Source organism: Archocentrus centrarchus, chromosome 1, assembly GCF_007364275.1.
Source record: "Archocentrus centrarchus isolate MPI-CPG fArcCen1 chromosome 1, fArcCen1, whole genome shotgun sequence".
In the NCBI taxonomy this organism is placed as follows: Eukaryota; Metazoa; Chordata; class Actinopteri; order Cichliformes; family Cichlidae; genus Archocentrus; species Archocentrus centrarchus.
The window spans coordinates 39,837,952-39,850,151 of NC_044346.1; the positions used below are offsets into that span (position 1 = coordinate 39,837,952).

Consider the following 12,200-nt stretch of genomic DNA (forward strand, 5'->3'; position numbering starts at 1 on the left):
GCCCTCTGGTGGTCATTAGAAAGAATGCAGGGTTAATGCAGGTTTAAGGCTTGACGCTCAGACCTGGAAGCTATGGCCATCTTTTATATACAGAGTTTGGAGTAGGCAGGGGGAGGTACTCCAGCTCGTTAGAAAGTACCAGCTGAAAATGATCAATCATTTATGAAGGCAGAGCTCTGACCTTTGGTCCCCATGTCTGTATTTCCTGTTAGTGAATGCCAGGCCGACCTGCCGCTTCCTCCTGAAAAGCCGTGTTTTCCTTTAAGAGGTGCAGATTTGTGGTGCTGCATATATTTCACATCCCTTCAGACAGAAGTGATAAATCTCTGCACACACGTTTGGATACAGGACGACAAAAAAAACTGTCTCTCTGCTCTTTAGTGGGGAACTGAGGCTGTGAGAGCTCGTTCGTCTTCATTCATCGCTCTCAACCTCCTCACACTTTCCCCTCATAACTCATGCCTCGCTATATATAACCAGCTGCATTGTTCTGCTCCTGCACATCTAAACTCACTAAATCTGGCCCACACAATAAGGCGAATAGAGATAAATGTCTCAATCTGTAATATTACTGTCACAAACTATCAACATGGATCCCGGGGGGGGGGGGGGGGGGGGGTCTGCTGCTGTTTATCTGTGGAAACGCGTGAGACAAACAAACAGGAGGCGTTTAAAACAACAAAGATAATACATTTAATATTGTTTCTCTTTTGGGCAATGCGAGATACAATGTAAACATGTACAAGATACAAAAAAAGGAACAAGACTCGTCAAAATGAGACCACAGATAAGAAAATGTCCCGTTTTCAAAAGGAATGCACGCGTGCAGAAGATCTCCAATCAGGAAGGACTCTGGACCGTGTTTGCTTTTGATTTATTCCATAGCAGAGCAGAAATCGGTGGGAGATGTGTGGAACAGACTGGGATGGAGGGACATCGCCACTATTCGTCACTGGAATACGTGAACGTTTGCCTCTTCATGGCACATCTTTTGAAAACAAGGAGTCTGCGCGGTTTAAAGCTGCAGTGCATGACTTTGACCTTTACAGCGCTCACAGCATACTCATTAAAGACAGCTGATGTAAATTTCTGTGAGTAGAGTAGCCCCTTAACTGGCAAGGGCCCGCTGACGGGCCGTTTGTAGTCCCTTTTATATGGCAGGCTAGACCCTCCCATTTTTATTGACACGTCATTCGGCCAATCATGTAACTGGCTGCACCAAATCACCTGACAAAGCTACGTGACGCCCTCTGAGTATTATTGGCTCTGGGAAACCCATTTCTTAACATGATTGGCCGAATGAGGTGTCAGTCAAAATGGGCGGGTCTAGCCTGCCATATAAATGCACTTCATTCGGCCCGCGGACCAGACGCAGCCGATTAATAGGCTATGAAATGGGTTGTTCAGAGCCAATAATAACCAGAGGGTGTTATGTAGTTGTTTCAGGTGATTTTATTTGCTGCCAGTTAAGGGGTTAAATGTAAAACCTGAAATTAGCCAAAGCAATGGATAGAATGTGTAATACCAATTTGTACCTCAGGGTGGTGCAGTGTAACCCTTATGTGACCAGGTAAGTTAACAGGAACAGAGTAATAAAAGGTCATTACCAACAATTAAAGAGCAGCACACACCTGAAAGCATCTCAACACACTTGCTGTTAAAATGCTGCCCCCTGGTGGTGAAAGATTCAGTTACATTTTGAAGAGGACAATGACAAAAATGACCTTTAAGTCTGTCAGCAGGTTCTCCTTCTGGCAATGACTCTCACTGCCAGAAGGGGGAGACAAAAGCCACGCACTTCAGATTTAAACCAGCAGCATAAAAACATGAGAGAAAATGAAAGAACAGCACCTCCTTTGGTCCAGCTCGAGGCCTGCAGTGTTACTGTGGTTGTTAGTGTGGCTGATTTGCTGGTCACAGATCAGTTTTTGTCAGAATTAAGTGATCACGAGCTCGACGTGGGCTTTCTTTTTTGGCACACTGCTTTCCACAGCAGGCTGGTGACAAATCCTATTCTATAAATGCAACGTTGAGTTTAAGAACAGGCGCCACCTTTCCCATGAAACCACTTCAGCTGTCACTCAGCATCCATCACCTCTGACAGCTCACCGCCTGAGCCGGGACCAGCTGGGAGGCTCCCGCACAGGAAGGCGGCAGCCGCAGCGTTCTTTATTGGGAAGCTATTAGCGCTGGAATATTGTCAGACTGGCTAAGGTTAATTAAGACACACTGTTGTGCTAATTAGAAACGGGGATTCAAACAGAGACGAAGAAAGTGCCGCAGAGGCACAGCGGCGTGCTCGTTCCTCGACACAGCCTCCTCCTCCTCCTCCGGAGCGCCGAGACAGCTTCTACTGATGCCTGCTGGCATCTCAAACAACCGTGACGGCATGAGGAAGTTTTCAGAATGACATAAATAATCTGCATTTCCTAATTCACAGCATTTTATTTCACCCAGCTGCTCGAGAAACAGCCCGCAGCATCCCTGGCTCTTTCTCACACTCAAAACAAAAACTAGACATTAATTAAAAACCTACAAAAGCATCCCGGTAAATAGATCTCACCTGCTCCCACTCACTTACTAAAACTTCCCGATCAAACCTACCCTCCTGCCATCAAACTGCCGCCTTCGTTACCTCCACAATCACTCTGTTCAGCTCTGACTTCAGAAGCCCTCATTTGATGTCTTTCATTTACAGCTTAAAGGTGTTTCATTAGACGGGAACAAACCCTTCAAATCCTGCGTCTCCCTTTTTGCAACATTCAATTATTTTCCTCAACAAAACCACAAGAAGACAAAGAAATGTTTCAAAGATAGGCAAAGAATCCACCATCTGAACCCTTTTTGTCTTACTCTAAAAAAAAAAAAAAAAACTTTTTTCCAACCAGTGGCTCAGCTCTCACACCCTCAGGGCTACATGAGATCTGAAGGCAGCGGCAGCAAAAGGAGCTAAAATCAGAGGTGGGATCTCAGGGAGGCTGAGAGAAGCTGCTGCACCAGCAACTCATTTGTCTCTCCCTGACTTTCAGTTTCTCTCGAAGCGGCTTCAGAAACTTCAAGTGGTGCAATTAAAACACATTTGATGTAATGAGCAGTCGCAGCTCTGAGCTCGTTAGGTGCGAGCTTTTAGAAAGGTGGTTAGAGGGAGTTTGATAAAATGGGCTTCCTGTTGGAAGACATTATTTTTCATCTCCCTCCGATCAAAGCGGAGCTGCTGTCGCCTCATCTCTGATCTGTGTGCCTGCATCCTGCTCCTGCAAACCCACACCATGACCTCCAACTTCTCTTTTCTCCAGCACACCTGCAAACAATCCATCTACACACACACACACACACACACGACTCCTCTCAGGTATCTTTATGATGTCAGCGGCCCGGCTGTGTCGAGGAAGGAGAGATGGAGGTAACACGACAAACAAAAAGCCGGCGGCGCTTCACGCCCGAGAGGCCCCGTCCATTTGTTAAAATAGGACAGAGAAGCGGAGCCGTCTCTCCGGGAAGATGATGGAAAACTCCCACATTTCCTGCAGGACTCCCGATCGGCACGAACACTGCTGGCACACCTGTCCAGCTGTGCAGGTGGAAGGCAATAACTACGCTGCCAGGCTGTGATTAAAGAGCAAAACTCAAACTCAAAGATTAAAATAAGTTTCTTCACTTTGCTGCTGAAAGTTAATGGAACGAGTGAGACCGCTCAGCCTGCGCGCCGCTGTTTCCCTTCATGCTTTACAGGAAGTGAGAAACAGGAAGTGGACCTACAGCAGGTTTCTGACCCACTGAGAAACGTTAATCTCTGAATGTTTACGCTTACTTTTTTTTCTTCATTTACCCTCATTAGATCAGACGTATTAAACTTTAAATAATAATGTATTTAAATAATATACCAAATAAACATGTTTTCATACTCTGCTAACACCCCCCTCCCCTACAAAGTGACCTAATCCTTTAATATGTTTTTTTTATTATTATTAATTAGGGATACTTCTGGAAACCAGAAACTAAATTTGGAGTCAGCTCTGCCAATCACGAGGCTCTGTGAAAGAGGTAATTTCCTTGTTACCTGGAAGATGATGTCGCCAACGCCCTCGCACTTAAGCTAGCAGCGTGGAGCAAAGTGTCTGTGAGCTTTGATGCCTTCTAGTAAATCACAGCTGCATAACAGGGATCAATGTTTTCATGTTGGACAGCTGATGCCTTCCTCCTCCTGCTTCCAGGTGACAAGGAAGTGACGTACATTCACGGAGCTTCCTGATTGGCCGAGCTAACTCATTTTTTTTAAATGGCGTAAACAAACCTCCACCGATGAGCGAGGGCAGCAGTGCAGAAAGTGGATGCAGTGAAATTGTTCCTGCTCCTCACGCCGTTCAGAACGAGCTTCCAGCTGTAACGTTCCCGATCAGCGGGAACCTCTGCAGCGCCCGTCACGCTGCACAGCTCCAACAGTCCCGTGAGCGCGGACAGATTCACGGTCGTGGTTTCAGCCTCTGCGTTAAACTCTCAGCAGCAAAGTGAATGAGGGGATTTCCCATAATGCACATTTTTCCATGAAAGTGGAGTTTAACTAGAAATGATTTAAAGTGAAGGATTCACGGGCAGCAGCCCCTCACGGTGTCCTGGCCTTTACAACAGCACAATCACGCAGTCACCTGTAGCATCTCCTCTCTGCTGAGCCGCAGCAAAGAGAAAAAACGAGCATTTTCTATTTTTGGTGTTTATGCTGGAAGTTGATGGATTGAAGTGAAACGGCCTGAAGGAGCACTCCTCTCCCGGGGTTTGTTTACCGCAGAGACTCTCATGGCGACGTCGCTTTGCCAGCCGGCGGTCCCAAAGGTCACCTTCGCTGCAGCGATCGCTGACGGAAAAGCCTGACTCGGTCTGACAGCGGTGGGGGTAAATGTCAAAAGAGGCATCCGTGTAGGTGGGAGAGGACACGGTCCAGAGGGAAAGCAAACAGAAGAAAACAACAGCACAGAAACAATCAAAGAATTCCATTCAGGCACAAACGTGACAGCTGAGAGGGGCCGCCGAGGCCCCCGACGATGGGCCCGCGACTCCTCGTCTGTGAAGAAGATCCCAGATGGCTGTAATGTCACCACAGGACGGGTCAGCGGACTTCGGCCTTTCACAAATCACTGTCCACCGCTGATGTGGGCCAGGAGGAGCGTCCTCTGCTAGCTCATCACATCAGACGTAACGAGGCGTCACTGCTTTGGTCCAATGAACCTTCGGGTGCTGTTAGGACCTCACATCTGCTCTCTGAACATGACACGCTGGAGATGATGCTAACCGGCAGTTTGACCAGGAAGATCCACTCCCAGCAGGCTTAATGGCATTGTTCACGCAGTTAGACCTCTGAGATTTCTCCTTTCGCTGAAGCGTGAAGTGTTTCTGTCTTGTATTTTTTTCCTTTTTTTAATCTATTGCACATTTCCTCACGGGTGCATTTCAGAATTTGATCAGAAAAAGAGTTAATAACCAAAACGAAGTAAAAGCATGAATAAAGATGCTACACGGCTAAATTTAGACTCGACACAGAACAAGTTCAGCTCAATCAAACAAAGCCATATGCAATAATAACAATAATAATATGTGCTGGAGCGAAATGTTAAGTGATTCGACACATTTACATAATGCCTTCGTCTCAAAGGATGGGGCCTGTCAACATCCTAACTATTATTGGGTTATAGGGCCATACATCACTGAGTTTATTATGCTCGTCAAATAAATGATGCTCTCTGTTAGAATGGGGGGAAAATGGTGCTTTTCAAATGGTGAAAATATATGAAACTATTCATAATAAATATGCTTTTATCAGGCATTATGTAAAGCACAATAAAGATGAAGGAAGTGCCCGTGATTTGCTAAAGTTGCAGCACACAGCATAGAGAAAAAAAAAAAAGACAATTTCCCCCAAAATAAATTATTTCCCAATACGAAACAAATATGCTATAAAACATTTTTAGCTGCACTAAGATTTATAAAAGCTGAACTTCCTGTACAGTTTTTGGGAGACTCACTGACCAGCAGTGCATTAGTTTCTGCACTGAGGCAGGAAGGCTGGCGCCGCAGTACCTTTAATTCCCACAAGAGGGCTCTGTTTCTCCAATTCGACCAAATGAACTGCCAGTGAGAAGAACGCTTCATCCTCTTGTTTGATTGAAGCTCATTATTAAATAATTACAAAAAAATCTTGAATAAATAATATGCTGAGTATTTACTGCATCTTTGCATTAATGCACCATAAAAACAGTTCTTAAAGTGCACTAACTCACAAAGCAGAAACACTTCGCTCCTCGTTATTGTCGCTGTGCGATCACAGAAACAAGTTTGCTTTTGTTCAAATAGATAACTGCGATCTAGCAGGTGCTGCACTTTGTTACTATGATACTGTCCAGCAGAAACATAATGAGACGTTAGTGTTCATTAGAAAATGTATTTCAGCAGTCTTGAACATCAGCCGGTAGAATTTTTAAATTTGACTTCTTGATTATTTCTAATGTGATATTTTAAATGGTTGCTAATAATAAAATATCTATTCCAGCCTCTGTTTAAACCCCAATACTGCACAGCAATATCTGATATTAACTGTTAACTTTGAATGGCTCCATTAAATATCAAGTGCTTCCAGATACTGATAGAAAAGGTGAGCTTAGAAACCTCGTTTTAGGCATTTTGGTGAATACGTGAAACCATCTGTACCATAAATAAACGGTAAAATCACAGAAACTGCCAATGAAGTGACATCCCTCTTTGGTCTGATCACATTTTGGCCAATACGCCGTTCAGATAAATCCCTGGGATTCAATTATTTCACCACATTTCCAGTATGCAATTTATCGCTGCAACAGCTGCATTATTACATGCATATAAACAAAATATACACAATCATTTATTCCTGGAGCTAAAAACATCGTTAAGTGATTTTTTTTTTTACTTTGAGGTTATCACATATGAGGTTTCATTGTTCCTTTCATTTTCCAGGAAACTGACTATTTTTCAAGTTTCACAGGTTTATTTTTTTGTTTGTTTTTATTTTTTTTTAAATAAATTTGTTGGCTACAGCCAGGAAAAATATTCCTGTGGGATTGATGATAGAAATGATTCCAATTTACAGAAGCTGCTTATCTGCCTGGGTCATGTCAGCAAGGAGCTTCCAACTGAGGCTGTCGGGGAAACCAGATGTCACAAGAGAGCAGAAATACTTCTCTAAGGAAGACTCGTATTAACACGAGACACTGTAACAGAAACAATCCAACTGAAGATGATGATGAGATTTCATTATCGTCTTTCTTTGATGACTCGTGAGTCCTTAAGTCATGTTTGCTTTCTTTAATCTGTGCGTCGGACCAATTAGAGCAGTCCAGATCAAAACTTTGACCTTCGAGCTCTGAACTGGTCATGAAAACACTCACGGTGGTGTTCGTAGGACTATGGCACTCTATAAAGATTTGGTTGATTTACCGGTTTGCCATCCACCGTTTAGGACCTGTGTTCAGGTGATCAAATACAAAAGGCACTTATTGGCCATCGTAGTCAGTGATGGGCAGGATGAGGACAGCCACAACCCTCCTCAGCTTCTGGATGACGTATGCAGACCTCTTTTAAAAGAGGTCATCGCTCCCAATTACACCATTTTACACATCAGGAACAGCATCCCGCTCAAACGTGGCCAATTCCATGTTTCTGTCTCTCCTTCGCAGGCAAAATATTTAAAATCTTCACGCTCCTCTCGTATAAATTTTAGTAAACCAGCACTAAAAGTGTCCTCCTTCATCAGATTAAAACATCTTTCTTTTTACACACAGTCTGACTATATGTAAATTTTCAAGGACATATTGCTTAAGGGAGATTGCGGGTAACATTCTCGAGAAGTGATGCTGCCCGAGCCTTTGGAGGCACCACATGGGGCAGGAAGGGGGAAAGGGTGGGGAATGGGTGTAGGGTTGCTTTTATTTTTTCCGCTCCAGGTAGTTGGAGGGGACCCAGCCTTTGCGGGGAACCAGGCTGTCCTGCACCTGGCAGTACCACCATCCGTTGGGGTTTCTCTCCAACACCTCCAGACAGGTTCCCTCAGTGAAACCCATTGTCTCCTCATCGCCACGGTAATCAGCAATGGACACATACACATCCCTGCCGAGGTTGTTGTGGATCAGCTGGCTCTTCTCCAAGGGCTTGGGTCTGACCGTCGACACGGGGATGCCGTTGCGTTGGTTAACTCTGCTCAGGGCATCTTGGACATTGCTTGTGCTGAACGCGCTCCCCGAAGACCCCAGACTAGAGCGTTCAGCGGGCCTCGTTTGGCTTTCAACAACTACATGTGGCCGCACGGTGCTGAATGAGGCATTTCGGCGAACTCCAAGAGTTGCAGAACCAGAACCGTAGTGATCACTCCTGCCAAGTGACTCATTTCTTCTCAAGGACCCGGTCGTGTAGTGTGTGTCCTTGGCTGGCTGCGTCGTGGTGACAAATACAGACTGAGGCCTCACCGCCACCTGGCGTACCCCGTTCCTCATCCTTACGCCTCCATTAACCATCCCGGATGGTTTAGAGAAGCCACCGGGAGGCTTGGAAGGAATCGGTGGAGAGCTCCTCCTCAAGCCGTGATGCTGCTGGGCCAGGCCCTGAATATTTATGTTATTGAGGGCCAAAACATGCTGCTCATTTTTCTCCAGGCTGTTGGACTTACTCCCACCGCTCCCATGTCCATCTAACCCACCCGCATCGCCCACTTGTCTAACAGGTTCCAGGTAGTATGAGGGAGCCCAGCCTTCTTCAGAGCCCCAACGGATGTACCACCAACCACTCTCCTGTTTCTCCAAAACCTCGACCTCAGCTCCAGCTGGAAAACTGATCTCAGAGTCCTGGACCTTCTTATAGGCATCCACTGAACGGTAGAGAGTGGGGCCTTCCACGTCCGAGTCACCACGGCTTCCTTTGGAGTAAACAGAAGAGAGATCCGAGGTACTGCGCGAACACATCGAGTCCTCTGAAGATATAATAGAAGCCGTTTCAGAGTCCTCCCCACGAGATGGTTTGAGGCTATGTCTGAACTGATTAGTAGGCCTCAGCTGCCGTCTCAGAGAGGTGATGTCCATCCTCTCAGGACTCTGGGGCTCTGATTTGGTCAGAAGGGGCTTGGGTCTGACGGAAGGCTTGGGCCTGGTGGAGGGACTCTGGCCTATTCTCTGCTCCACATCCCGGTTGAAGACAGGGCCTTTCTTAGGGCCTCTGCTCAGTTCATCTGATGATGAGTGGGGGCTGTTATCCTGGGACCTGAAGCTGATATCTATGTGTCTGCCCAGGGTCTGGCTTCTCCGACTCATCTCTGGTGTCATGGTTTTCATGGGTCTGCCAGGTAAAGGAGAAGATCCAGAGGGTTTTCTCGGGACTGTGGAGGAATGGTAGCTCCGTGGGGAGCTGGGCTCACTGGAACCTTTATTTAAGGCTCCTTCAATGCCACTGCTTGGTCTGAAGCCATCATTCTCGTAGATACACTCCTCCTTAGCAACCTCCTCTACAGACCTGAAGGAGGTTCTTCGATGGGTGAAGACAGGAGACGCCTTGCAGACAGGAGGGGAGGCCTTGCAGGAAGGAGGGGAGCTGCTGTACTTGTCGCCAACCACACTGTTGATCTTTACGTCGAGGGAGCGCTCGTCCTTCAGAGAGTCAGGTTCAGGCTCACCGTCGCATCCAACTGCAGGCACATCATATTCAGGCTCTTCGTACACAGGCCTGCTGGGCGTCTCCGTGGCTTTGGAAGAAGAGTTAGCAGGAGGTGGAACCTCCTCAGATTCGTGTTTTTTGACAGGTGGAGCTGGGGGAGGGACTTTGGGGCGGGTCAGCGTGCTGGACCTACGGCTGAGGTTGGGCTTTTTGCGCTTGTCGATGTAGGAGCAGGGGGCCCAGCCCTCCGTCTCTCCAATCTGCACGTACCACCAGCCTCCGGGATTCTTCTCTATTACCTGCACAACAAGGAGTGAAGAGTTACTGAAATAAATAATTAAATATATGTCAAATTTCTTATATACTGAGTTAATTCAATAACAGAACAGAGTAATAAAATTAAAGCTCATTATTTAATACATTCATTACTGCAGTCTGTAAGAATCAGCTCAGCATAACCTAATTAAAATTCCTGAAGGAATCTCTGTTATCTTCATCCCGAATCCCTGCACAGTGAATTCTGTCTACATCATCACTTTCACATTAAAAATCCCAAGGTCGTCTCTCGTGCCTCAGCTTTCCTGCCTATCAGGGGAGCACTCAGCTCGCATACATATTCAATAGGCCCCGTCTCATCTGAGCGACAGCACTGTAGTTCTGGTCTCTTACATCAGCCTTTTGTCCTCCACGGAAACTGATGCCATCAGAGATTGAGGACTGGAAATCTGCTATAGTGTAATACTCTGCTTCCACAGCAGGGGGCTCTGGTGGCTTGGGTAACTGGAAACCCTGTAAAGCAAACAGGGAGAGAAGCATTCAGTCACCCTGCATGTGACTAAGATATAAAACGTGATGCATACAATGATAATCTACAAATATGAGAGTGAGTGTGTGCAGATACAGTAACAGATTGTACTGATGTATAAATGTGCCTTAATGGTTGCTATGCAACTATAGGAATGTTAGATATTGTTCAGTTTATTCATACTGAACAATATCTAACATTCCTATATTGTGTAATATCCAGTATTCATTCACTAGTGCAATATTCATCATCTTCATTTTTATATGTATACACTTATTTACTTTTCTTACAATGTACAGATGCACCAATGTATGTATATATTTTTATACATTCTATTTTTTGTATATTTTATACATTGTTTATTTTCTGTATATTTCTTGATTATACTAGATTATAATATTTTTATTTTAGAGAGTTTGATTTTCTGTTGCATGGCACTGAACAGGAGTGGCCCTCCAATCTCATTGTACATCCTGTATAATGACAATAAAGGCATTCTATTCTATTCTACTCCTGCACAGTCTGAGAGCCAATTAGATTGATTTTTGTTTTTATCTTATTTATTGGTATTAATCCTGCACTTCAGCGATGCTGCCACGCTTCTGCTGAACACACAGGAGAAGCTAACAGCCGCTGTTAGCGAGCAGCAGCTCATCCGGAGACTTACCAGGTTGGCGTCCCGTCTCGGGGGAGGTTTTTGCCGCAGATTGGGAGACCCTGATTAAAAACAGTAACATTTTATTAACACGATCAGACGTGCGAGATGATTATTATGATTACAGAAATTCCACAGGACCCAAAGCTGGATCTACTCGGCTCGCACCCACAGTGACATGAACAAAGACTGAAGTTTCTTTTTTTCTGCAGAGTCGTTATTTGCTGGGTTGTGAACTGCCATGATTGTTGTGTAGTTGTTTTGTTTGCCTTGTTTTGCTGTTCATGTTAACGGGCTCATCCTAAAGGATGCAGGGGGCGGAGCCGAGAGAAAGCTGAGGCTGAAACATTTGAAATCCCCACATCAGATCTCAGCAGGTTAGGATGACAGAGTTTATGTTAACAAGATTTCACCGGCACCGCTGTTAGACACGGCAACCATGTAACTTACCCACAGCATCAAACCCTAAACAAATGGAAAAGGGCACATCTTAATGCTTCCTTCAAAGGAACCTGATCCGCCTCAGCTGCAGCTCATCTACGCACAGGTAACTCACATCCTTACACACAACAAATTCTCACCAATTTCCACTCTGTGTGGCGCCACCCTGGCCACAGCTGGGGACCCCGGCTCGCCTCTCGCTTTATTCTCACTCAGGGCAGCGCTCGCTGCTATTCCCAGACACGGGCTGTTGGTGTCACGGCCGGCGCTCAGCCTGCGGCCGGTCGCCGCGTTGATCTCAGAGGGCATGGGCAGGCTGATCTCGCTCTTGGAGATGTGGCGCTCCGGTGTGGTGCTGCCCTCTCCGTCTGTCTGGATGTCCTTCTCGCTAACAGACTTCTTCTGCAGCAGGTTGCTGATCTCCATGATGTTTCCGATGATCTCCACGGGGCCCGTCAGGGTCTTCTTACGTGGGGAGAAATCCTCCTTAATTTTCTTCAAGTAGGAGGCTGGGGCCCAGCCCTCTTTCCCTAAATATCTGTGGCCCAAACATATAAAGACAAAATGTTTAATATGTTCTGTGGTTTTCAGCATTAAATTCAATTACACATAAACTCCAAACAATGTCAGGAGGAG

At 45.8% G+C, this 12,200-nt stretch overlaps 1 protein-coding gene across 2 annotated transcripts in view; it reads right to left on the minus strand.

Moving 5' to 3' along the window:
• Positions 1-1,360: 1,360 nt before the first annotated feature.
• sh3pxd2aa (SH3 and PX domains 2Aa) overlaps positions 1,361-12,200 on the minus strand; it is a 122,864-nt gene continuing 112,024 nt past the window's right edge. For both annotated transcript variants that reach the window (XM_030727946.1, XM_030727938.1), the window contains 4 exons: positions 11,705-12,102; positions 11,136-11,185; positions 10,333-10,452; positions 1,361-9,962 (listed from right to left, as the gene is read on the minus strand). In XM_030727946.1, the coding sequence (XP_030583806.1) occupies positions 7,950-9,962; positions 10,333-10,452; positions 11,136-11,185; positions 11,705-12,102 (2,581 nt within the window). In that variant the 3' untranslated portion in view covers positions 1,361-7,949. The remainder of the gene's footprint in view (positions 9,963-10,332; positions 10,453-11,135; positions 11,186-11,704; positions 12,103-12,200) is intronic.